Here is a 27692-nt window from a genome sequence, read left to right as displayed (position 1 = left end):
TTAAAATGTTAAATGCTTGCTTCAGAACAAATTTTATTTGATTAGCCATAAAAATATGTCAACTATCATTTTGCCATTACGGAACAAACTTAGTAACAATTAATAATAAATAGTTAAAAAATAATAGTTAATGTTTATATTATAATCATAGTTATAATAAAATATATAATATAACAATTGTTTCAAATAAAATTCATGTTTAAAAAATTATATAAACTTTATTAGTAAAACCTCGTAGATAATAAAGTCAAACAAATTAATGTTGCAGAAAAGCAATTAAATTGTTATACAAACGAAAAAACGAAACTAAAACATAAACTTACTTTATGTTTCCATATTAAACAAAAAGTTTATTGGAAAAGAAGCTCAATCAAATTGTGACCCAAATATATTTAGCAAAATATTTAAATCTTACATTTACATGGCTCATATCATTTGTAGTAATTTTTGATGACAATACGAGACACATTTCCAAATATTTAATAAAATACGTACTAACGTAGCCGCCAAAAGAATATTGCTCAACAAATTCAAAATCTTAGTATAACTGACACCTCTACACACAAAACTATGTTAAGCATTCAGGTAAGTGAAATACACAGCCATTTTAACAGAGTAAAATACAGAACCATTTTAAAATCAAATCTTAGTTCAAAAAGTAAACATATATATATATATATATATATATTATATATATATATATATATTATATATATATATATATATATATATATATATATATATATATATATATGTATATATATATATATATATATATATATATATATATATATATATATATATATATATATATATATATATATATATATATATATACCAAAACTTTTTGCAAAACCCAATCTGGAACTTAGTTAATTGAAACCAAAATACTATAGATACTAAAATCCTACTCGCCTTATAAACTCTTCATCAATTTTGAAAAAAGTACTATCCCAGAAGCCATCAGGTAAAATGTCTGATGACTTTACAAACTCGTCTTTGTCAAATAGTCGGATATTACAAATGCTTTCAATAAAATCTTTTTTAATTTCCATATCGAATAACTTTTTTTCATTTTTTGAAGTTGCCTCTTTATTTGGTTTTGTTGCCTGCATACAATCCGTTTGTTGGGTGGTACTGATGCTCGATTGTTTTGTCTCAAGAGCTTCAATTTCCGTACCACAAACGTTTGATTGATTTGTCTTAATATCATTCATTTGAATATCATCACTAATCGATTGATTTGTTTCTGTATTTTTTTGAGTGTTAACAATCAATGAGAATTGAGACTGAAGTGGAAAATTATTTTCTTCAAGAAAAATAGATTGAATTGGTACCTTTTTTAAAAATACCGAATTATCACTGTTCGAAATTTCTTGACCGGTGCAATAACTAGTTCTAAATAAAGTAAACAAAGTCATAATTTCTTCTCGATGCTAATGCAAAAACAATACTAAAATCAAAACCAATATTGTTTATTTTATTTTTATGGTAGAATATCAGTAAAAACTAAAATATATTCGATAAACTTTAGAGATGTTTTCGCATTTTTTTAAACTAAATTCACCTTTACCAAGTCTCTAGAGCCAATGCTATCACAGTCGAATACATCGCTCATTTTTTTAATTTTAATAGGAACTATCTCTCAACCCTCTCAAAACTCCGCTATACAAATTTTGTTATATTAGGCAGCTGCGCGGAGAAGCAGATTGAGTGCGGTACTTCCAGAAGCGTGAGGGCGGAGGGGGGATTTGAACCTTGAACTTCTTGATAGTGAACTTATATTTTTTTTATTCCTAAACTTTATAAAATTTACGTAAACATATACATATATACATACAACGATAGCGTAAACATATACTTACAACAATAGCATAAACATATACATATATATATATATATATACAACGATTGCATTAACATATACATATATACATACAACGATAGCATAAACATAGGCATAATTATGCTATCGTTTTTTAGAAATAACGATATCCAAATAACGAGAGCATAAACCACAATTGCTGTTTTGTTATATTTCTAGTATGGTTTCCTAGGTGAGTTATTCAAGATGTGGTCAATGTCATTCTCTATAGTTTTGTGCAAGTAACATATGCCTTGTAAACTATTAATATATATAGATTTTTCAAAGATATAACACATAAATAGGCACGCTATTATCTATTATGTGAACTAAGCGCCTTACAACTTTTTTAACGATATCTTTTTTCGGGTTTGTACATAATTTAAATACTCTAAAAGCTATAAAAAAATAAATAGGACTCTAAAAACAAAAATTTATATTTAGGGATTACATTTAAAATATGCATTAACGCTTTTGAAGAAGAAGAATAATTTAGATAATTTTTATCATAGAATACTTTTTCCTTAAAAAGATATTTATTAGTGTGAACCATTATTTAGCAGATTATTATAATATTTTATAAAACTTTTTAACTTTAATAAAAGTTTATTTATTATTTATAACCTTATGTTTATTTATTATAACTTATAACTTACTTTTATATGTTATGTACGCTAATTATAAATTTTCTCATAAGAATTAAAGTTTTTAAATTCCATTAAAATTAAATTAAATCGATAAATTTAATTTCCATTAAATTTTTTTATTTATGCAAACATTTTTTTATTCATGCAAACAAATAAGGTTACCTGACTGAATTCTATTCTGAATTAAAAACACAAGACACGAAAAAAGTAGATAAGATAAAAACCGTTACAAAATAAAGCGATACTAAAAACTGTTAAATTTCTAACAGGTTTTATTTAGTTCACGTCTGATGACGGTCTGAAATATTTAGTAAAAATTAAGCGTTTAAGCGATATTTCTTGTAGTACGTAAATTTATAATAAGTTATAAAACATCAAAAACAGCATTGTACTAATTTTTCTTTTTTGTGATATTTCGGTCTAATTTGTATAGACAATTATCAGACGTAAAATACCAATTTTAAAAACCGTTACAATATAAAATTTTAAAAATCATAAAGAAGCCATTACAAAGGCGACGTCAATAAAAATTGTTTTTTTTTTTTTATCTCTGTTAAGCAGTACCGGGTATTGTTTAACCTCCTGAGATGTTTGCGCATAGTTAATTTCAAGCGATTCCCTTATTTTCCTTTCATGATAGTTGTTATTTATAGATAAAGTTTTGGATATGAATATTACAAAGAATGCCATGGGATATTTGACTGGTGCAGCCAGTCAAATATCCCATGGCACTCTTTGCAATCCTCAGTTGCTCCAGAAGCATGCCAATTGCCACTGATGTTATTAGTTTGGTGTTCTATACTATACTTCTTTGCAAAATTCTCTTTTTTGTTTCCCTAATATAAATTCCCTCACACGAACACGTAAGCTTGTACACCCCAGGGTTGCTGTTTGGCATTAAACTAGATTTGTTGTTACAGAGAACTGTTTTTAAAAACAATTCTCTGTAAATTTAAAAAGGACAATTTATTTAAAAAACTAATAAAAATGTACACATTTCGAATTTAATCTCTATAAAAAAAAAAAAAAATTTAAGACATCTAAAAAACATTTAAAAAAATTTCAATGAAACTTGAAATGAAATTTTATAAATATATATATTTTTGAGGAAAATACGTCTAAAGAAGTAATAAGAATTTGAATTGAACTTCTAGATATAAAAATTAAAAATTTAAGACATCTGAAAAATATATTTCAATGAAATAAATATATTTTAAAAATAAATTTCAATGAAACTTGATTGGCTCACTTTAAAAATACTGTAAATATCAGATATTTTATGGATATCTAGCTTGTGTCAGTCAGAGGTCTAAATTAAATTAAGGAATATTTAAAATATATCTTGTAAATAAATTGGACAAAAAAGTTAAAACATCTAACAAATTAAAAATTTATTAACATAATTGGGGCAGATAAGACTCCTTTGTTGTGGTCAATGCAACTGTCCATAAAAAAAAGTCTGAAATAAATAACATGTAAATCTAGGAGGAACTTGTAAACTATGGATGGTAATTGTATAAGTGAAATTAACAAATTAAAAATACTCAGGACATTCATTCAGAAATAAAACTGTTCACACTTTATGTACACTACTATTTAACAATATAATATTTATGCTCCATAAACAATTTAGTTATATAGATTCAGATTTAAGAAAACAATATAAAACAAATAGCATACCCTTCATCAGAATTTAGTGATTTTTTTTCATTTGACTGCAGTAGTGATGAAAGGGGTTTTCCAATATATCTCACCTAAGTAATATAAATCAGTTACATTACAATTTACAAAAAGATAATATATACCTTTCCTCTATTTCTCACTTTTATTTATGATGGGTCAAGTAATTAGTCTAACTATTTTTGAATCTCTTTTGAATAGTGATGCCACCAAAATTATCCATCAAAGAGATCCAAGATATTTTAAAGCTTATACAATTATTTGTTGGTAATTTAAATATTTCTTATACTTCTTGATAACTCAAAAGAGTCAGGTTGCTTATGTATAACGGCCTGAACCCCAGGCTTTAACCCTGAGCAGCCTTAGCATAACATAGAGTTATTACTAATCTGAAATAAGTTCATAATAATACATATCAGTAATCAGATTAAGTAAGTACTTTTAAACAGTAATCAGATTAATATCAGTAATCAGATTAATGTAAGTACTTTTAAACAATCTTGAGTTTTTTTATTCATGTAGAAATGATGCCTACCAATATACTAACTTAAACAATAGAATAAAAAAGCAGATGTAACGATATAACTAGTGATATTACGAACTTAAACAATAAAACAAAAATGCAAAGGTAGTGTAATATACAACTTGAACAAACAAACAAAAAAAAATCTTTTAAAGTTTAAAAAACTACTATCAAACCTTTATATATTTTTCTAATGTCAACTAAAATTGATATGGCACATTATTTTACAAAGCACTAATTTTATTACTATTACTATTAACTATATCTTACCATTCTCATTAGTGTTTGCTTAGAAACTTTTGTACCACGAATAAAAAATATCCAATCTTCAACTGATTGAAAATCTTTACCTTTACTGTAAATAGTGCCATCCTTTCTTAACCCAGCATAAACTTTTTTACCCTAATTAAGATAAAAAAATTAATTTTAAATGATTGAAACATCTTCAAGTTAATAGTATCAACTCGCTTTTTCTTTACAAAAAATAAATATAATAACAAAATAAATAAACCAATGTCAGCCAAAAAATTAATTTTATCAAAAAAGATAACACAATATTCTATAATTTAAGATAATAACACAGAGTTAATTGACTTTAGGCATTGGTCCATTGATATTGTTATTATTATGTAAAAATTTTGTTTTTCATCATTATTATTCTTCTAATTTATCTGAAAAACTGTCAAGACATGTTTAAAACTAAAAATATTAAAGCATTCAAAATACATATTTTTTCAATATATTTAAAAAATATATTGAAAAAGTGCCAACTAAAATTGGCAGAAGTGTGTGTGTGTGTATATATATATTTTTTTTTTGTTATTTCACCTCCCCAAGGCCCAGAAGGCCACTACAGATGAGGAGGCTACTTAATTGTGGTTATAACCCTCTCTCAACTCTATAACTCCGAAACACAAACCTTGACGAACAAGGCCGCTGCGCGGAGAAACAAGTTGAGCGCGGTACTACCAGGGATGTGGTGGGGATCGAACTCGGAACCTTTCGCTTATGAAACGAGCGCACTACCACTACACCACTACCGCATATATATATATATATATATATTATATATATATATATATATATATATATATATATATATATATATATATAAATAAACTTGAAATATGATATTTAACCAAATAAATTCAAAAATAGTCGGAACAGTGAAAAAATAATTTTAATTCTTTCATTATAAGATTCTTTCATTATAAGATACTTTGAGCAAAAGGTTACTTCTTATAATCTTCTTACTAGTTACTTCAATATTTGAAGAAGTAAGTTAAGAGGTTGTTTAAAAACTAATATCGGGTGAATATCAGAAAAAACATTTTTAACTATTTCATTATATGGTACTTTGAGCAAAAGGTTATAAAAGCTTCTGTTATAAAAGGTTGACAATTGAGATTACTAACAACACAATTGAGAATGTTGTCACTAAAGGAAATATTTCTTTAGATTCCTTTTGTGGTGCTAGTCCTTGTAGTTTTTCATTATCGAATGCTTTTTCTATAATTTAATTAGGGTATTCGCAATCCTTTAACCATGACTTTAGTTCTACAGGGTGTTTATAACCGCATTTATAACTACAGGGTGTTTATAAACCACGTATAACGCGGTTTCTTAATTGGTTTAAAATTCCCAAAGGTTTTTAAGATCATGGTAAAAAAAAAAAATAAATAATCAATCTCAGATTTAAATTGTTGTGCTAGTCTAGTAAAAAACGCAATTAGTACGCGCGACGAGGAAATGAATTAGGTTAATCATTTAAGAATTAAGATTGATTTTTTAATGTGAAAAAAAGTGTCGACATTAATAAACGGAAACTTTTGGCTTCGGCCGAAATGTCAGCCGAAACCGAAATTTTTGCTTCAACAATTTTTTTACTTTTCCTGTTTCGGCCGAAATTTCGGTTCAAACCACAACCGAAATGAACCGAAACTTTAAAAAAATTTTGTTTAAGTTTTAATATAGAGTGGGATCATGACGGTTTCCTTATTGTAATCGTTTGTTAGTAAATCAATTTTTAATTATAACAATTGTAAAAATTTAAAATTGAAATCACGTTACATAACAGTTTTAAGTTACTCTTCTCAAATCATTCTTAAAATGAATTAACATTTAAGTAAAGCAACCCAAACCAATAGTTTCATCAAAATTTTCTCAGTGCTAAATTTTACAATTAAAAATAACCGATAAAAAACTAGTTTCTGGAATCATTTTACCGTGACAGTTAGTGATTTCAAATACGGAGCTTGCAATTTGAAAATATCTCGTGGATCGCACAATCCAAAACTTCAATCACTTAGCTGACTTTCATCACATTTAAGAAGTGGTTTACTTTAAAAAATATCCTAACTGAAAAAGCAACTACCGGCAATCCTATAAATCTCAAAACAACTACCGGCAATCCTATAAATCTCAAAAATTGATTCAAACTTTAAAGGTCTGAAATTTCTCGTGCTACCGTGGCGCAGTGGTCAGAGCGCTTCCCTTGAAAGCAGGAGATCCAGGCTCGAAACGAGCTTCGGGTATATTTTTGCGTCACGGTAATGAAGGAGGCGTGAACTTCCTGGTTAAATGCACTTCCGCGGTGCTCTGTGACATAACCTATAGGTCTTCTTTGGGCATCTAAATAATAATAAAAAAAAAAAAGGTTTATAGATTTATATCAGAAAATAACACTAAAAGCAAAGTTTGGTTTGGCAAAAGTAGCAAAGAGATTCCTTAGACCTCCACCAACATCTGCCGAAGTTAAAAGGTTGTTTTTAACTGCTGGAGAAATTCTTTCAAATGAAAGAAACAGACTTTTGCCAGAAAACATGAAAAAAAATGTATTTTGCAGAGAAAATACTTCAATTATTACCTTTAATTATTGAAATGTCTTGACATATTATAGTTTTTATCAAACTATGTTACATGGTGATTGCTTAGATAAATGTAAAATAGTTTTTTTTTTGCTTTAATTCGGTGATCATAAAAGTTTCAGGGATTTTAAACATTCATTTTCAAATTTCGGCCGAAATTTTGGTTTTGGTTTCGGCCGAAGTTTCGGTTTCGGTTACGGCTTTACTGAACCGAAATTTCGGTACTTTCGGTTTCGGCTTAAATTTCGGTTTCGGTCGATCACTAGTCGACATTAACAAGCAAGATCATTCATTCAAAAGTTAAAAAAAAAATGTTTTTAATTTTCAATTGACGTCAGTTATTCTCCAGTTAAAATTGTTCAATACGTTTAATAAAATACTTTATTAATTTATTTTTGTTATTCAAAAACTCTTTATTTACATTCTTGCTTTTTATCTTAAGTTAGGAAAGTTACAAATAAAATTTGCATATTAATAAATATAATATAAAATAAGTTAATAACGTTTTTATATTAAAAGATTTATTAATAATTTCGGTAAAATAAGTTAGCTGGTAAAGTAAACCGAAAATAACAACAACAAAAAAATCAAAAATAAAACTTGCAATGAAACGTATTGTATATGTTATATTTGCGTAAAACAAAAAAGAAGATAATTAAATAATATTATAATATTATTAACAATTAACCAATGTTTACAATAATTACAATAATTAATTTTTTTATAATTTACAAATTCAAAATTTACATAGATATTTAATGTATATTTGTAAATTGAAAAAAATTGATCTTCCCCTTAAATGTCTTTGTACTTACTCGGTGTAGTTACGGCAATTTTAAAATACTATAACGTCTGTATGATATTTTGTTGACTACTACATATTTCCGTTAAATGATCAGGTCTGTGAATCATGAAAAGACGGAAAAAATAAAATGATAAATTTTGCGGTATCATAAAATATAAATGTTTGAAGCGAAAAAACCCAGACCGTAGATTTTTTTTTTTTTTAATATTCTTAAAATCTTAATTCGCTTGTCCAAATTCGTATAAGATTTTAAATAAATACAATTTTTAGGTAAAATGAACATCATAGATTAAAAACTTTTAACGTTTATTGGCGCTTTTTCTTGATTCAAGTTCTTTTGTATTTTTTGTAAAAATTGATAGAAATATTGTATTTTGACAACTATATAAAGCTAATAGGTCAGAAACGATTAGAACTAGGATCTGGGTAATTCCGCATCAAATCACCCAAAATTTAGAAAATTTTGAACCATGGGTCTTCAAATTTTTTAAAAACCTCTTTGGCTGTTGCATCTTAAAAAGAAAAGTTAACATATAAAATTTTAGCTAAAAATGTTGAGAGGTTGACAAGATACTGCAATTTTAATACTGACCTGGTTTCCTAAAATGACCCGGTTTTCATAACACTCTGAAAAAACATTTTTCTTAAAATAATAAGAAATAAAAATGGCAAAAACATGAAAATAAACATATATAATGTTTTTTTAATGCTGAATTCAATAAATGTACTTAAAATGCTCAAATATAAAAAGAACATGCATAAAAATTAATAAAACAACTAGTTTCTATAAACCAACTTTGGGGCCCAATATCTCAAAACACCCCCATCAAAAAAATTTTTTTTTTGCTGTTAATATTTTCAGCTGTTTATAATCTTACTAGGCACAAAAAATCTAACTGGAAAAACGACTGAAACATAAGGAACTTTAATTTCAAATTTTCAATAAGCTATTTTAAAAAACTTTCAAATAGAATTCTGTAAAATATTATATTTAGTTAAGACTCCTTTAAAAAAAAACAATTTTGTTATATTTAAGGAAGTCTTAAATATATGATAACTTAGTTATTTGAACTTAACAACTGAAAAAAACATCCTGTTTTGTTTTATATAAAAACTGAATTAGTGTGATATGGATGTGCATTTGTTTTTAAAATTTTGACAACTTTTGTAAAATTTTATAATAACTAGTTTATAAAAAGTTCAGTTAAAAAACAGCATTTGTAAATTTTATAAAAATTATGCTTTTGTTATCCAAGATGAAATACATAGCTATCATTGAAACACCCAACAATGTTCTTTACATCCATTAGTCATATACTATAAAGATGATAAAGGTGAACTGAAACATATTTCTTACTGTTTTATATCAGATGACATTATACATGATTTAACTTATGTGTACAAAATATTCCAACTAATCATACCAATATTAAAAATAAAGTTTTCCAATCTGTCCAAATTACATTTATTCACTGATGGTTGCGCAGGACAGTACAAAAATTGTAAAAGCTTTTACAATCTATGTCAACTAGAGAGCGAATTTTGCCTTAAAATTGAATGGAACTTTTTTGCCACATCCCACGGAAAGTCACCATGCAATGGGATTGGTGGTACTGTAAAAAGATTAACAGCACAAGAAAGTTTAAAACGACCGTACAGAAACCAAATCTTCACATCAGAAGCTATGTATGAATTTTGTATTGATAAAATCAAAGTTGTTAACTTCATTTACATAAAGGGATTGGACTTACAATTGCAACGTGAAGAGCAAAAAGAAAGGTACACTGGTGTAACAACTCTACCTGGTACTCGTAGCTTTCATCAATTTATACATCTTGGAGATAACAAGGTTGGAGCAAAGAGGTGTAGTACAGACACTAATTATACAATAATCCACAATCTTAAAAAGAAACAAGACATATCTCAACTTGATACTGTCACTTTAGGTTGTTATGTCACTGTAGTCTGTGATGATAAGTGGTGGATCGGCATTGTAACTAAAACCAACTTAGAAGAAGTTGATGCTAAAGTTAAGTTTCTTCATCCAAATGGTCCATCAATCTGTTTTAACTGGCCTGAAAGAGACGACTACTATTTTATTCCAAACACCAACATATTGAAAAAACTATCTGTTCCACAAGCTTGCTCTAGTTCTGGTAGAAACTATGTGTTTGAAAATGGTGAAATAGAGGAAGTACAAGTAAAATGGGAGCAATATTGTAAACTATTACAAACACAGTCAAAATAACATTCATCTTTGATACCTTTACAAATCTTGTATATTTAAGTAACTTTTTAAATTACGATTAACTTTATTTTATTTACAAATATTTTTTGGGAATTTCTTGAAAAAGTAATACATCTTTGAAATTAAAGTTCCGTATGTTTTAGTTGTTTTTCCAATTAGATTTTTTGTGCCTAGTAAGTTTATAAACAGTTGAAAATATTAACAGCAAAAAAAATTTTTTTTTGATGGGGGTGTTTTGAGATATTGGGCCCCAAAGTTGGTTTATAGAAACTAGTTGTTTTATTAATTTTTATGCATGTTCTTTTTATATTTGAGCATTTGAATTCAGCATCAAAAAAACATTAAATATGTTCATTTTCATGTTTTTGCCATTTTTATTTCTTATTATTTTAAGGAAAAGTGTTATGAGTGTTATGAAAACCGGGTCATTTTGGGAAACCAGGTCAGTATAAAATTGCAATATCTTGTCAACCGCTAAACTTTTTTAGCTGAAATTTTGCATGCAATATTTTTTTATAATTAGGAATAATGTGTCAAAATATAACACAAAAGGAAGATACATGGTTTTATGGACTGGGTGATTTGATGTGGAATTGCCCATCTATAGTAAATTAAGGCACTTTTTCAAAAGATTTTAACTAAATTCATGTTAACGCCGATGAGCGAAAATGATTTTAATGGCTCCAAAATGGTATTCTTTGTATTCACAATTAGGGGTAGTAAAAAGGATTAGAAAATTATATAAAAAAGAGAAAAATTCTTCAAATAATAAAAAAACCTGAAGCAAAAAAAAATATAACATCTAAAGCTTTTGTTTGGACATAATACGCCTATAAAATCATGCCAATTTCAAATAAATAAATTCGAATAATTTGTAAATCGCCTTAACTACACCGAGTATTTAAATAAAAGTAGCATTATATTTGACGGAAATTAGCGAGCCAACCAATTTTTCAATAAAAGGTTATTAAAATTTCGGAAACTTTAATTTAAGTCTCATTTAAAAGCTATCGATTTAAATAAGTTTTTTACTATTTGAATTTATCTTATGATAAAAAATGTAATATAAAATATGATGAACAATACGATTACCTATGTAAGAAAGTTAAAAAAAATTTTGAACTATTTTAAAATTTTTAGTTTTAAAATACTAAGTATTTTAAATCTGAAATATGCGAAATCTTTCCATATAATTACGGTTGTCAAATGTCTGGATTTTACAAAAATTACAATTTTACGGATTTTAAAAACCTGTAATAATTTTTTTTTTAGTGTTTTCCTTCGTAAAAGCCGTAAAATTCTGGGATTCCTAAGTAAAATTCATAGTTTTTTTTATCGACTGTCGTTAAAAAGTTGTTTTAGCAAGTTAAAAAGTTACAAGAGGATCTTGGAAATCGTCAAAAATGTTTTGTTAAAAATTAAATACTGTTTAGCATTTTTTTTACATTTATAATTTAAAAATGAAAATAAAAATAAAAGAAGACAATATATGTAACTAATCGTTTAAACCTTTTAAAACTGTATTTAAAAGCGATTTACGCAATTAAAATAGATCAAAGTTTCAATAAATAAATTTATTAATTCATTCATTAAAACTGCAAACAATTGTCTTTTGTTCTAGTTTTCTCTCAACAATATTAAACAAAGGAGAGAAGCAATTTAAAAATGAAAATTGACGAAAATTGCTCAAAATGAAACAAGTTGAATAATTATAATTAAACATTTAAAAAATATAAAAATATTCCAGAAAAATAATACAAAAAAATATTCCTATGAATAACCCAGCAAAAATTGAAAATTTTTATTGAAACTTAATTGAATCTAAAAAATTGTATCTACTTTTTTAAATGTCAGAATGTAATGTACCTTTTTTTTTTTTTTTCTTTCGCTAAAACGCTGTATGAATTGTTTTTATTTTATTTTATTTTTTTTTAAATTAAGGTTTTACAATAAATTGTGTAGGCATAAACAAATTACAATAAATTGTGTAGGCATAAGGTTTTACAATAAATTGTGTAGGCCTTGAGGAGGTAAATAACAAAAAAAATAACAAAAAAAAAAAAAAAAAAAAAAAAAAAAACTGCCTGTCAACCTAATTATATAATACTTGACAATTACAGAGTTTGTATAACTAATAGAAAATAAAATGTGGATTAGTCGTAGAGAAGCCATTCATTTTTTAGATGATTGTCTAGAAGCAGTTTAAACGTTTTTAGAGATAACGCTGATACAATGTGATTAGGAAGAGAGTTTCATTTATTTATTATTTTTAGAGAAAAAAAATTCATACGTAAATTTAATCGCGAAGATTGTTTTTTTAGTTTATATATATGACCACGAGTAATAAATTTACTATCTATTTCAAAAAGACTTCTGTCACTATTGTTGTTTTTGCACCAATAGTAGACGTTGATTAGGTCTGCGCAAAGTAGCCTGTATTTTACAGTTGTCATATTTAACGCCAACAGTCTTTGTTCATAGGGTAGATCCTGTAATCCATTGATATATATATATATATATATATATATATATATATATATATATATATATATATATAAATATAAATTAGTAGAAAATCACTTATCAAATAATTTTCATTAAACATTTAAATTTAGTATTTAACAAATATCAATTATTTTTTTTAATTTAAATTTTTGTTAGATTATTATTAAGTGATTTTCTATTAATTTATTATTGTTCTGTTCTTTTAAGAACATTGAGCACTCTATTTTGTAGAATACATTTTAAAATTGTTTATATATATATATATATATATATATATATATATATATATATATATATATATATATATATTTGTGTGTGGGTGTGTGTGTGTGTTTGTATATATGCATATGTAACATGAGCCCCTCTTTAGTTATAAAATCAAAATGAATATGTGAACATGTGCTGTAGTTACCCTTTGTGAATAAGTACCACCTTAAGTCTGTTTTCTATTTCAATGTGGAGAAGAGAATTTTTCAAATAAATCACATATTTTAAATAAACATAACATTTTTAATTTAACATTTTAAGATTTTTGAAAGTTCCACTTTCATGTTTGTTGAGTGCCTTTTTCTATGTCACAGTAAGTAGCAGGTTCTGTTTTAATGCCTCAACTGACACAGATGGGTGAAGTTTTGAATCAGTTTGATTCAACTGCCAACAGTAAATTTGATTCAATTTGATTTAATCAGTTTGATTCAATGCCACAGTAAGTAGCAGGTTCTGTTTTAATGCCTCATCTGACACAGATGGGTGAAATTTTGAATCAGTTTAATTCCTCTTTCTGCCGTGTCATGGATCACAGTCAACCCATTGATAAATCTGTGTAGATATTTGTACTCTGAGGAATTGTGCCAGTCCCTGAGAAATGTTAATTAACCTTGAATAATAAAAATTTACAAGACTTACAATTACATATATATTACACCTAATATATAATAATATTAATAATAAAAATAAAAATAATAATAATAATAACATTAATATTAATAGTAATAATAATAATTATAATATTTTGGCAATTACACTTTTATCTGCAGCTAACTTCCATCCAGTCTGTTTCCTTCAGGTTCAGATGTATTATAGATTATAATGTATATTATTAAATGTATTATATAGCTATTATATAGACTATAGCTATTTTGAACTCAAAATAAAAAAAGAGCCAAAAGTAGTTGAATAATTTTTTACCTAATAGAAAAGTCTGAAATATGAGGAATAGAACTCCTCTGCCAGAGATCCTTTACAGCAACAGCCACACACTGGGTTCTTCCTTCTGCCTGGCATCCTGTATTACCTAATCTCACAACTCTTAGTTGACAATTGACATGAAACAACAGAATTCTTCTTGACACTGTTGAAACTACTTGAAACTATCTCTTCCTTTGTTATTATTAGGTTCCAGTGATAAAGTTGCAGAACTTGTTCACCAGTTGGTAACTGTGTAGCTGAAAGACCTTCAATAGCATCTTCCAGCTAGAAGATTCTGTGCTTTGATCTAGAATCCTTCTTTGACATTTTTATACCAACTCTTGACAAATTTTTCATGTTCAATTTGTTTTAAAAATAATCTTTCATTGAAAATTTCATTGAATATATTTTTTTTCTCTGGTATCTAATAAATATCAATTTTTTTTTAAATATGTGATTTTTTGAAAAATTATAAATAGTAGTTAATTCTGATAAATACTAAACTCGTGATAGAGGCTTCTTTCAATTTCTGTTTGATCCAATTTTGTTTGAGGGCTTAGCCCATCTCCCCTTTCAGACTTGGAGGTTGGAAGGAGGGGGAGGGGGATTAGGCTAAAGCCTTCTAACCCCCTCCCCTCCCTGGATACTGCTCTGGCACTGTTTTGCAAGATGTATTGGTATTTTAGATGTAAATTGTTCCTCCATCTTTCTTGAAAGGATTATTAACGCCTTTTATTAGATGTTAAAATGCAAAATCAAGCAACTTCAACTCTTCACCACACTGAAATAGAAAACAGACTTGAGGCAGTACTAAACATTTTACAAAATTAGGCTTAAATTATTCACAAAGGGTAACCACAGCATATGCATACATATGCATTTTGATTTTATAACTAAAGAGAGGTTTAAGGTACCCTTAAACCTCTCTCTCTCTCTCTCTCTCTCTCTCTCTCTCTCTCTCTCTCTCTCTCTCTCTCTCTCTCTCTCTCTCTATCTCTGTATCTCTATATATATATATAAATATATATATATATATATATTTTTATATATATATATATATATATATATATATATATTAGGGGTATTCAAAAAAAGTGAATTTTCAAATCTAAAAAACCATACCCCCTAAATTTGGGGCAAATATATAAAAAATGAGCCTCACGAAGTTTGAGCGCTGCCCGTTCACTTTTGACCCCCCCTCAAGTTAATAATTTAGGGGAAAATTGACCGAAAAGTGGTCGTTTTCGGGTGTCTTGAGGGAAGGGCAATTTTTTTTTTCTGCTATATATATATAGGCCTATATTTTTGTTTAAAAATATATGGTTTTTACCTTACTTCTCAAAAATCTATGTTTGGTAATATTGAAAATCATGAAAATTGGTATTTTTTAAAATATATTGTCTGTTATGCCTAATGTTGTATACATATATTTTCGTGTAAATTCTGATAGTTTAAAACTTTGAATTTTTCTAATAAATACAGATTAGTACATACAATAAACATTAAAAATGAGTGAAGCACAACTTAGGTCAATGAAAAAGGAATTTTTTATTATAAAAGAGGCAAAACCAGCTATATCAGGTATAAACATTTTTATTAATATTGGAATTATAATGAGTCATTAGTTGCTAAAAAATTTATTTTATTTATAAAATATAAATTTTTCTATTTAGATATAGAACTTCCAACAGGCTTGTATATTCTTCAACATTTAATATATAACCAACAATGTCGATCTGTATCAATATCAAGTATTATTGCTTGTCCCCCTAAAAAAAATTTTTTTAGATGTTCGGAGAGTTGTTGTGAATGTATTTTGTCTAAAATCAAGAGACCCTGGATTAAAGCTGGATTTGATGTGTTAACTGATTTAAGTTTAGTTAAAAAACTTTTTAAATTGCATTTTAAAGTCCTATTCCAACTTGAAAAAAAATGCAAAAAGGGGAAATAGTGGTGATTTGGCTAAACAAAACGAGTTTGAGATTGAAATAAAAAAACTTTTTTGGGCTGGTAATTCTAATCTCAAAGACACAATCAGTAAAGATAAAAAAAGATCACTAAAAGACAAGATTGAAGATCTAAAATTTCTTGAAGATCAGGAAAATGAAAGAAAGTTTGTTATTGGTTCAGAGGATATTAAATAAAGAAAAATGGTATTCAATACTTTTAATTAATTACTTTAGCTCTTTCTCAAGCTCTGTTAATTCTTTTTTCCACTAATTTTAAAATTAAAAACTAAAACTACATTTTTTCTGTTAATTAGGCAAAAGAAAGCATCAGGAAGAAAAATCGTTTACAGCCTAAGATTTTGAGAGATGATGTACCCAACGTTGAACTTGTAGACACAATTCTAAGTGATGATTCTTCAATTGAATCTGATTTCGAGCCAGGTGATTGGTATCATATAGAAGTCTCTGAAAACCCAAACACAGTAATTGCAAAAATTCCAAAAGATGTTTTTGCTGGTAATGTTTCACTTACTGCTACAGCCTGTGATATATCACCAAATGTTTTACAGAAGGTAACAAATGCAATTCTATATCAATCAGGTGTTGATCTTAAAGAAGTTAAAAGCAGTCAGTCTACCGCATATAGAAAAATGAAAAAAGAAAATGAAAACATGGCAAAAATTTCAAAAGAAGATGTTAAAGCAGCCATAGACGCATCTCCATATCCATGTATAATTCATTTTGATGGGAAGACCTTGTTTGAGCTAAACAAAGAAAAAATGTTAAAGAGGGATAGAATGGCTGTTTTAGTTAACATTAATGGACAGACTTACCTACTTGGAGTACCTCCACTAGCGTCATCCACTGGTGAAGATCAGTTCTTAGGTGTAATGAACTTAATTAAGGAGTATCAACTTACGTCAAAAACTAGAGGAATATGCTTTGATACAACATCATCCAACACTGGGACGAATAAAGGATCATTTTTCAGAATATCTCAAGAACTGGATAAGTATCTCCTCCAAATAGCATGTAGGCATCATGTGACTGAATTAAGAATGCTTCACTTTTGGAAATTAGTGACAAATGAAGAAACTAGTGGACCTGATAATCCTCTTTTCAAAAAGCTTAAAAATATTTTTGAAGAACCTAATTTTAACTATAATTCAGTTCTACTGTTACGGTTTGATTGGAATAAGGTTAAAAGCAGTTTTTTAGAAAAGGCAGCTATGAAGTCATTAACATTTTGCAAAGCATACGTTAGTAAACCAGGTATTATAAGAGATGATAGAAGTGAGCTTGCAGAATTAGTTGTCACGTACTTATCCCCTATAATATATAAAGTAAGAAAAACTGGTGCTATTCATCATGCAAGATTTTTAGGAAAAGCAATTTATTATCTAAAGCTTCGGCTTTTATCCAATCAACTTACATTTGTTCAGGAAAATGATATACTGAAAATTGAAATTGAGCTTATTACAGAATTTATTGTTTGCTTTTATGCAAAATGCTATCTACAATCTGAGGATGTCATCAAAGCTCCTTTTCTTGACATTACAGCCATACATCAAATGCATCTGTACAAGAAGGTATGTACAAACCCAATAGCTGTCGATGCTGTATTAGAGTCTCAGTATAAACACTGTTGGTATTTGGATTCAACAATGATACCTTTAGCTTTGCTAGATGATGAGTTAGCATAAGAGGAGAAGGCAAAAATTGCATCAGCAATTCTGTCATTTGATATGCCTAGCTCTGACTATTATAAGCCTGAGAATAAAGTAAAGCAAGATATCAAGGAAATTTATAAAATGAATACAAAAATTGGGAAAAACCACCATCCTTGTCTGCCTTGGTTGATGTCTTTTCTTACCTGATTTTAGACATGATTGGGTTTGATAAGCAACGAGTTCAAGACTGGCTCTCACTTCCACCAAACTATTGGCATACTCAGTCATGCTTCAAAAGTTTTCAAAAATATGCTGAAACTTTGATTTTTGTAAATAACCATTCAGAACAGTCAATAGGTATGATGGGGCAGTATATTCTGATGAAACTGAAAAGCACAACAGATTGCTAACTATGGACAAAGTTCGATCTGTATTCAGATCACAAGAACAAAAATCCGGTACAATTTCAAAGATTAAGTTTAATGATGGACTTGGTGTGATGTGAAAAAAGATAAAGAGTTAAACTTGATTATAATTAGATTTGTAAATTTTTTTTCTGTTCTAAAACTTGAATATAAAATCTAACTTTAACTACAAAAATTCTGATTTTCATGATTTTCAATACCACCAAACATAGATTTTTGAGAAGTAGGAAAAAAACCATACATTTTTAAACAAAAATATAGGCCTATATACATATAGCAGAAAAAAAAAAAAAATTACCCCTCGCTCAAGGCGCCCGAAAATTACCACTTTTCGGTCAATTTCCCCCTAAATTTTTAACTTAAGGGGGGGGGGGGGGGAAAAGTGATCGGACAGCGCTCAAACTTTGTGAGGCTCATTTTTTATACATTTGCCCCAAATTTAGGGGGTATGGTTTTTTAGATTTGAAAATTCACTTTTTTTGAATACCCCTAAATATATATATATATATATATATATATATATATATATATATATATATATATATATATAAGGGGTGTTTTAAAAATTCTCTCATTCAGAATGAGAGAATTTTCAAAACAAAAATACATATCTTGTTAAATTTGGTGCAAATATATAATAAGTAGGTTTTAAAGCATACTGGGTTTTTTCTGACCACTCTAGACCCTCCCTCAGGGCTCATTTTTGTGAAAACAATGTCAATTTTTTTGTCAAAAGTTGCTGATTTCAGTGACGTTAAGGGAGGGTCTAATATAAATCAAGTTGGCTGAATTAAAAAAATAAGAGCCTAGACTACATATATTTTGCATTTAAAATAATACGTATTTTTGCTTTGGTTTTATTACAGAGCATTTTTTATTCAAGTTATCCATAAATTCACAAAACTGGTGAGTTTGTTGTGATACTAAGAAAGCATTTGGAGTATACAAATACATTTTTTCTAATATAACAGGACCATTGAACCGGTCTTCAAAGTGAAGGGGGGCCATTTTTTTGTTACTTCAATTAGTAATGTATTTACTAATTGCCCCCGGGTCCCTCCTCATTTTTTTACTAATTAAAAAATTGATTCAAGTTTTTACGCCAAAATAAATTTTTAAGTTACCCACACCAATTATGATAACTAGGTTTTCTATATACCTTACAAAAAAGCCTACAAATGAAAAAGACAAAAATAGATTTCTAATCACTTTCAAATTTCTTGAAATAATTAATGTTATTTAAACTTATTTTCATATTCCTTTTTGTCATCTTGCTGGAGATTTTTTCAGGTTATTTCATGGCATAACGAACTTTGTCTATGGTGACCAGTCTCATTTGTTTTTCTTCTTCACTAATGTATCTATGGATAAACTCCTGCATCATGCCTACATTTCTTTCTGCATGATTGTTTACTATAATCAAAGTTTTTGCATAGGCTAAAAACTGGTTATAATATGATTGAATGTGCCAGAAAGATGATGGAAGTGACAACCAATCGCATATTCTCTCTTCTGTAAACCCATTTACTCTTTTTTTTTTTTTAAACATCTTTGCTACCAACAAGGCTGCAAGCAGCCACTAATTAAAGTTAGAAGTTACTGAAAGGATGAAGATTGTAGAGCAAGATAACGATTGATGGACAACTTAAAGGATTGCAAATTATATGAATCAAGAAAGCAAGATGAAGGAAGTGAATTCCAAAGAGCAGATGTTTGAGGAAAAAACTAGACGAATAAGCGTTTTTGGAGCACTTAGGTCACTGTGAACAGTCACAGAAAAAGGATGAGACTTAATTAAATGACGAGTAACACGAGAATGAATTTTAGACGACGATGTGATAATGGTTGGAGGTTGGCTGCAAGAGTAGGTCCAACTATGTTTACAAAGCGTTTTTGCACCTTGTCTAAAAGAGAAAGGGCATCATTAGAAGAACTGCTCCAGATATGGCAACAGTATTCCAAACAAAGCCAGATTTGAGATTTATAGAGATAGAGAATAGAATCCAAAGTACAAAAGTGATGAGCTCGATAAAAAGATGCAACCTTAGCAGATGCTAATTTTGCAACAGATTTGATATATGGTTTCCAAGAAAGATTGGAAGTAAGAGTTAATCCTAGAAGATGAAGAGTAGATGACTCATCGAGTACATCACCGTTCATAAATATAGGAAGATCACCAGCCACTGTGAGCCCCATGCTGTAGCAGAAGTAAGATCCTTTTCAAGCTCAAATGCCTCCTCCAAGCAATCAGAGGGTGTTGGTTTCTAATCACGACAAGAATAAATGGTAGTATCATCAGCAAACAATGCCACCTTAGATGAGAGAATATCTGGAAGATCGTTAATGTAGATTAAAAAAAGTATAGGGCCAAGGATAGAACCTTGAGGAACCCCTGAAGTTACAGAATAAGAAGAAGAGTGCTGTCCATCAAGGACAACTTTTATACTACGATTGGAAAGGAAGGATTCAATAACCCTAAAGATGTTGCCAGATACACCATAAGAAGAAAGCTTATGGAGAAGACCAGCATGCCAAACTTTATCAAAAGCTTTTGAAATGTCAAGAGCGATGGCCTTAACCTCTCCACCTTTATCTAATGCATGATAAAACCTATCAGATATTACTGTTAGCAAATCAGCTGTAGAGCGAGAAGATCACAATCCATATTGATGGTCAGAAAGTAAGTTATTAGATTCAAGATGAGAAATTAATTGTTTGTTGATTAAAGATTCAAAAACTTTGCTTATGATAGGAAGAAGACTAATGGGACGGTAGTTAGACGAATCAGATCGCTCTCCAGAATTTTTGAAGATAGGGATAACAGATGCTGCTTTCCAGCAGGCTGGAAAACAAGACTCTGATAAGCACTTGTTAAATAGTTTTGAGAGTATAGACGACAGCTTCAGAGAACACTTCTGCAAGACAATAACAGGTATGTTGTCCGGGCCACAAGCTGTAGAAGAGTCTAGGCAGGAAATCACTTTAGATACAGAAGCTGGAGTGATATGAATGTCAAGCAATGGATCAACCTGTTTGTTGGCAATATCAGGTAGAACGCAACTAGTGGAATCAAGAGATGATATTGATGAAAAGTTTTTAGCAAACAGTTCAGCTTTGTCTTTAGGTGAGGTGACAAAGTCTGAACCATACAAGAGAGGTGGAATTAAAGATATTATTAAAGATTATTATTGATATTATTAAAGACTTTCCAGAAGTCACGAGAGCCTAATTTTTGAGATGAGATACAAGATTTCATGACCTGAGAATAGCGGGCTTTGGCGTTAGACAAAACCTTTTTACAATTGTTTCTAGCAGTAATAAACAGACGTCCGTTTTCTGGAGAATTGTTTTGCTGATAAACATGGAAGTAACGGTTTCGATTGGCAATCGCAGCAGCACAGTGTGAGGAAAACCATGAAGGAGAGTGAGGCTTGACCTGGAATTGTTGAGAGAGAACAAAAGATTCCATGCCAGCCTGAATCCGTATGTAAGAAGCGGATTTGTCGACAGGAAGACAAAAGATTTCTACCCAAGGGCCATCACGAAGAAAATCACGGAAAGAATCCCAGTCAGCTTTACTGTAGTTGTAAGAGGTTTGATAATAGGGGTATTCAGGTGATGAAGAAGAATGAGATATTAGTTTTAGAGAGACCAAACTGTGATCAGAAGCACCTAAGGGTGAATGTGGAGAAACTGAGCACTGACTAGGATCAGAAACAAGACATAAGTCGAGTAGAGAAGGTAAATGATTCGGGTTGTCAGGAAAGCGACTTGAAAAGTTGACTATTTGAGTTAAGGATTGAGAAAGGCAAAAGTTGTGGGCTTTAATGCCTGCAGAATCACTGACACTAGAGCCAAGCCAATCAGAGTGGTGAGCATTAAAGTCACTGCAAAAATAAAGTAGGAAAACTTGTTAACTAACACTGACAAATTTGGTGGATTACAAAGAGGTAACCAACCTAGATAGCCGTTGTGCTATCTAGGTTGATTACCTCTTTGATATCCACTTTTGGCTTATTTTCAATGTTGTAATCAGATGTCTGGCATTTTGTAAGATAAAATTGATTTGGCGATTAGTGTTTTATCTTTATCAGGAACTTTATAATCTAGAAGCAAAAGAGGTATCAAAGTTGAGTCTAAGTACCAAGAGTGTTTTAATTTTGAGTCAATGACTTTATCTACAGCTTCTTTTACTTGGCAAACATCTTTATACATAGTCATTTGATGTAGAGCTGTAATATCAAGGTATGGAGCTTTATTAGGATTGTGGCTTTGCAAGTACCAATGGAGATTAAAAATAACAAATAAACTCCACAATTTGTTCTACTTGAGCTTTTAGCGTCTTCCTCTTTTATTAATATATCTAGTTGTATAGATAGCAGATGTAACTTTGTATAATAAAGAGCTGAGCTAAGAAATCTTGCATGATGAACTGCACCTGGTTTTTTTATTTTAACAATTCCTGATTTCAATAAATAAGTAATTACAAGCTCTGCTAGTTCTTTTCTGCCTTCCCTAGCAATATTTTTCTTTTCAATGTATTTTTCGCAATATTTGAGCGCATCTGTTGCTGCTTTTTCAACTACAGTACCAGCCGCCTTTAATGACCAATCAAACCTTAATATGTTTTCAGGATTGTAATGAAACTCTGGATTGTCAAACTTATTTCTTAATCTTTTAAAAAAAAAAGATTTTCTGGTCCTACCTTTTCTTCACGAGTAACATGTTTCTGAAAATGACTTATTCTAAGCTCTGTAACATGGTGCCTGCAAGCAAGCTGGAGAACGTACTTACCTAAATCATAGATAATTCTATTAACAGTCCCTGATTTGATGGCATTCATGTCTACTTCTGCAGACATGAATTAACAGTTATTAACAGTTGCCATTAAAGCAACATTTCCGGAACAAATATCTTTAGGAATGTTGGCCCAAATTTTAATTTTAATTTTAATCCACTCGCCTGGATTGAAGTCAGAATTAGAAAAGTTATCTGGGCTTAGTTCATCATTACTGCTAACGTCTTTTAACATTTTAATCGGTGAATCATTTTTCATTGCATTTTTGTATTCTTTATATTTAATGGTTTTACCTTATATAAAAACAAATTTATTAGTTATAAGTTGTTAGAGTGATAAAAACACAAAGTAAAGCACATTTAATAAATTTATCAAACTATAAAGAGTATATTATTTAAAAACTAAATGTGTGGATGAGAATCAACATTAAGTCCAAAAACAAAAGTTAGTTAAACAAATATTTTATATACTAATGCTTCACTTCATATAGTAAAGTAACTCAATAGTTCATCTATTTTGAGAGCATCATTTAATTAAGATCTGACGCAAAACTGCCTAAACATTAAAAAAAATAAAACTTACACTCACAACCAAAACATAATCAAATTACTTTCTTAGTATATTTAGCCTAGAGAACCTTCTTGATCTTCTAAGAATAGTAAATCTTCGATTTTAGATTCATTGGATCTTAGCTTGTCACTTTGAATAAAATCTTTTAGTTCTGGAATTCCTATCCAAAAAATTAACAAAATTTTCAAAACCTATTTGGTTTTTAATATCTTGTTTTGAGCTTCTTTTGATATTCTTTAATAAATTAAAATATTTTTGTTCAAGATTTTAAAATTTTTTTCTGAATATTTATGTCGCTAATAACTGGAAACCCTGCTTTAATCCATGGATGTTTTATTTTTGCCATGATACATTTACATTCAACTAGTTGACACTTATCAACCTTTAAGTTTGACTTTGGAGGAAAATATAGAATATCCAACTTTTTTTGTAATTATATTTGGCAAATTTGATTGACAATATTTAAAGTGTTGCAAGATATCCATACCCATTGGAAGTTTTTTTTTTTTTTTTTTTTTTTTTTTGTTATTTCACATCCCCAAGGCCCAGAAGGCCACTACAGATGAGGAGGCTACTTAATTGTGGTCATAACCCTCTCTCAACTATATAACTTCGAAACACGAACCTTGACGAACAAGGCCGCTGCGCACAGAAACAAGTTGAGCGCGGTACTACCAGGGACGTGGTGGGGATTGAACTCGGAACCTCTTGCTTATGAAGCGAGCGCTCTACCACTACACCACTACCGCAGTTGCGTTCCTAAACCATATAGGTTTTTATCAAAATAGTATTACCAATACTATATAAATATACGCAAATAAGCGTGCATTATTTATCTTACAGAGTATAATAGTGTGATGGAATGGTGTCGATATTGGCATGATAATGTGTCTTAGTGACCATGACTTCTTTTCAGGTAAATACAAAATATCATAAAACCAAATAGATAACTGTACATTATTTTTATTTCTATGCAACACATACCCGAAATAGCAGGCGCAGCTTTATCGATAATATGAAAAATCTTTTTAAAAGATATCAAACTGTTATTATGCAAAATCTTGTGTTTCTGATAACTCTATTAATACTTGTTCAGTTACTTTAATTTTTATTTTGAATTTTAAAATTCAAAATCAAAAATGAAAATTTCAAATTTTAAATCAATGTAGTGGCTTTATATTAATTGTTTTTTATTTAAAAATAAATTCCTATAAAACTTTAGTAAAAGTTTTATAGGAAAAGCATGAAGTGTAATGGTTTGCTATTTATTTCATTTTGGGAAATGGCAGGCAGAAGGGGATGGAAGAATGTCAAGGAAACTTACTTTCAAATACGTACCTAATTAAAGCAGCAAGCAATGTACAATATTTTTAACCAAAAAAGATTTTTATTATATTAGAAAAAATGTATTTGTATACTCCAAATGATTTCTAAATATCACAACAAAAGTGATAAATTTTGGGAATTTATGGATAATTTGAATAGTAAATGCTTGGTAATAAAAAAAAATCAAATATACATATGATTTTAAATGCAAAATATATGTAGTGAAGGCCTTTTTTTTTAATTAAGCCAAAATGGTTTATATTAGACATCCCTCAACGTCACAGAAATCAGCAATTTTTGACAAAAAAATTGACATTTTTTTGACAAAAATAAGCCTTGAGGAAAGGTCTAGAATGGTCAGTGGCTGCAAGCAACCACTGTTAGAGTTGGAAGTTAAAGGAAGAGAAAAGATGCAGTTTATAGAGCAAGATAATTGACATCAGGAAAGCAAGATAAAGGAAGTGAATTCCAAAAAACTGATGTTCAAGGAAAAAAACTAGATGAATAAGAGTTTTTGGAGCACTTAGGAGCAGTCACAGAAAAAAGATAATACTTTTACAAATTTGTTATGAAAATATAAAACAAAAAATTTAAGAATTTATACCTTGCAGTTTATTGACAAAACATCATCACCAGCATTCATTATGCCTTTGTGTAACATTTGCACAAATATATTGCAAGATTGGGAGTTTGAAAAAGGTAACGCATCAACCTAAAATCAATGCATATCTATTAAGGTTTTTACCTTACTAAAAACATAAAACAATGAAGAAAATAAAAAAAACGCTTTTATATTTTAACTTGATTCACTTTTCAATATATATATTTTTTAATTATTTTCTAAATATTTATACACTAAAAACACATTTTCTAGCACACGTTATTTTTAATTATAAATGTGAGATGTTAGTATTTCCTTTAATTGTTTTGTGGTTAACAATCATAAAGCTTAAATTAACAAAATTTTAAAACTTTTAAACATTTTATTATTATTAAGTATATTACTTTGTCTATTTTTTGTATACTCAACATGCATTTCCATGCTAATCTTTAAATATTAATACTGAATTTTACCCTGCGGCGGTTACTCATTTATGCACGTTTGACAGTTTTTTTAAAAGATTTATCACGCCTTATAAATTTCACTTTGTATTTTTAACCACGCGATTCTTAAATCTTTATTATCTTTGTTGTAATAAGATCTAATATCTTTGTATTGGATAATAATTTGATGCAATCATAAACTCTGTAGTCATAGATAAACCTTATGTTATTTTTAAATTTGTAAAGTAACTTTTAAAGTAAGGCTACTTATTTAATTCATTTTAATAATAACACAATTCAAGTCCATTGTCAATTGTATTTAAAGTATATTAATCTGTTTTTTATTTTCAAGAACTCAATGACGATGCTCTTTTTAAAAGTCAAAGTTTTGATAAAAATCAAACTTTTAAATAAGGTCAAACTTTTGATAAAGTTGGTGTTTATCTCAAAAACCTTTACTTCTCACATGGTTAACTCTATATTGTATGTTCAAAAACAAGATAGTTTAATAGCTTATTTGTTTAGAATTGATGAACATTCATTACATTTTTCAGAACTGATGAACATTCAAATTGTATTAACTGTATGTACTTAAATTGTATGTACTTACCTATAAACTATTATTTTCTTAATATTAAATACATTTTTGTAAATAATTTAACAAACCAATTTTGTTACTGGAAACCAGTTGTTGTTACTAAAAACCCAATTGTTTCAGATTTTCTGATAGATTTTAAATAACTTTGAAAATATTATTCACTAATAAAAACTACAGAAAATCTGTAGTTTCTTATGTTCCTAACTTATACATTTTTCTTAATTTACATAACTATTTTTATGTGTCATATGATGTGGTAATGTGTGTAATTTATTATGTGTATGTATATGTTAAGGTTATATGGGTTTATATTTTGTAAGTGTTTATGTGTCATGAATGTGTAAATATCTGTAATATATGAAGTATTTCTATGTGCGTTATATTTTATAATGTTACATGTTTATAGTTTGTAAGTAGTTATTATGTTGTTTTCTGTGGTTTCACAGTGTTGTGACGTGGCTTAGTTTACAGTAAGAGTGTTGTTCTTATTAGGCAAGCCGTGTACTATGCTAGAATGTGACTTGGTTTTGTTGAGAGCAACTGTGTATTGTCCTTACTAGCAAAGCAGTGTATTGTCATGATGAAACTCATATTAACGCCTGTTTGTAGTTAGTGTAATATGAAAATGTGCAATTTTTAATTAGATTTTAATAAATATTTCTAACAGCCAGTACAATTGCTCCAACAACAACAACATCAACAAGTGCTTTCCCAACTGTAATGGGAGCAACATCTGCTTATGGTTAATAAAGGATTGGCAGTTTTTATAGGTTATTATAAAAATAAAACTTCAGAATTTTATTTGTTACTTTTTATTTTTAGACTTACTGCATAAAATATTCTTGGCATTAAAAAAATTAACTAGAGGGCCCACAAATCACTGGGCGCATAGAGTGTGGACCAAAAATGGGGGTAAAGACTACCCCTCATTTCATTAAAAAGGGATCTGCTCATACTGTAGGTGAAATAGGAGAGACAGGGAAGG

At 28.7% G+C, this 27692-nt stretch overlaps 1 protein-coding gene across 4 annotated transcripts in view; it reads right to left on the bottom strand.

Annotated features, from left to right (window-relative positions):
- Nucleotides 1-796: 796 nt before the first annotated feature.
- The window catches only part of LOC101237919 (uncharacterized), a 48827-nt gene continuing 21931 nt past the window's right edge, over nucleotides 797-27692 (bottom strand). For 2 of the 4 annotated variants that reach the window (XM_065807941.1, XM_065807943.1), the window contains 4 exons: nucleotides 25670-25777; nucleotides 4985-5116; nucleotides 4192-4265; nucleotides 798-1398 (listed from right to left, as the gene is read on the bottom strand). In XM_065807941.1, coding sequence (XP_065664013.1) covers nucleotides 900-1398; nucleotides 4192-4265; nucleotides 4985-5116; nucleotides 25670-25777 — 813 coding nt within the window. In that variant the 3' untranslated portion in view covers nucleotides 798-899. Of the gene's footprint in view, nucleotides 1399-4191; nucleotides 4266-4984; nucleotides 5117-25669; nucleotides 25778-27692 lie in introns of all 4 variants that reach the window. The other 2 variants (XM_065807942.1, XM_065807944.1) reach the window with 2 other exon arrangements.

Source organism: Hydra vulgaris, chromosome 10 (assembly GCF_038396675.1).
Source record: "Hydra vulgaris chromosome 10, alternate assembly HydraT2T_AEP".
Taxonomy (NCBI): Eukaryota; Metazoa; Cnidaria; class Hydrozoa; order Anthoathecata; family Hydridae; genus Hydra; species Hydra vulgaris.
Note: the sequence above shows the minus strand (reverse complement) of the source record. Positions and strands in the feature narration are given on the sequence as shown.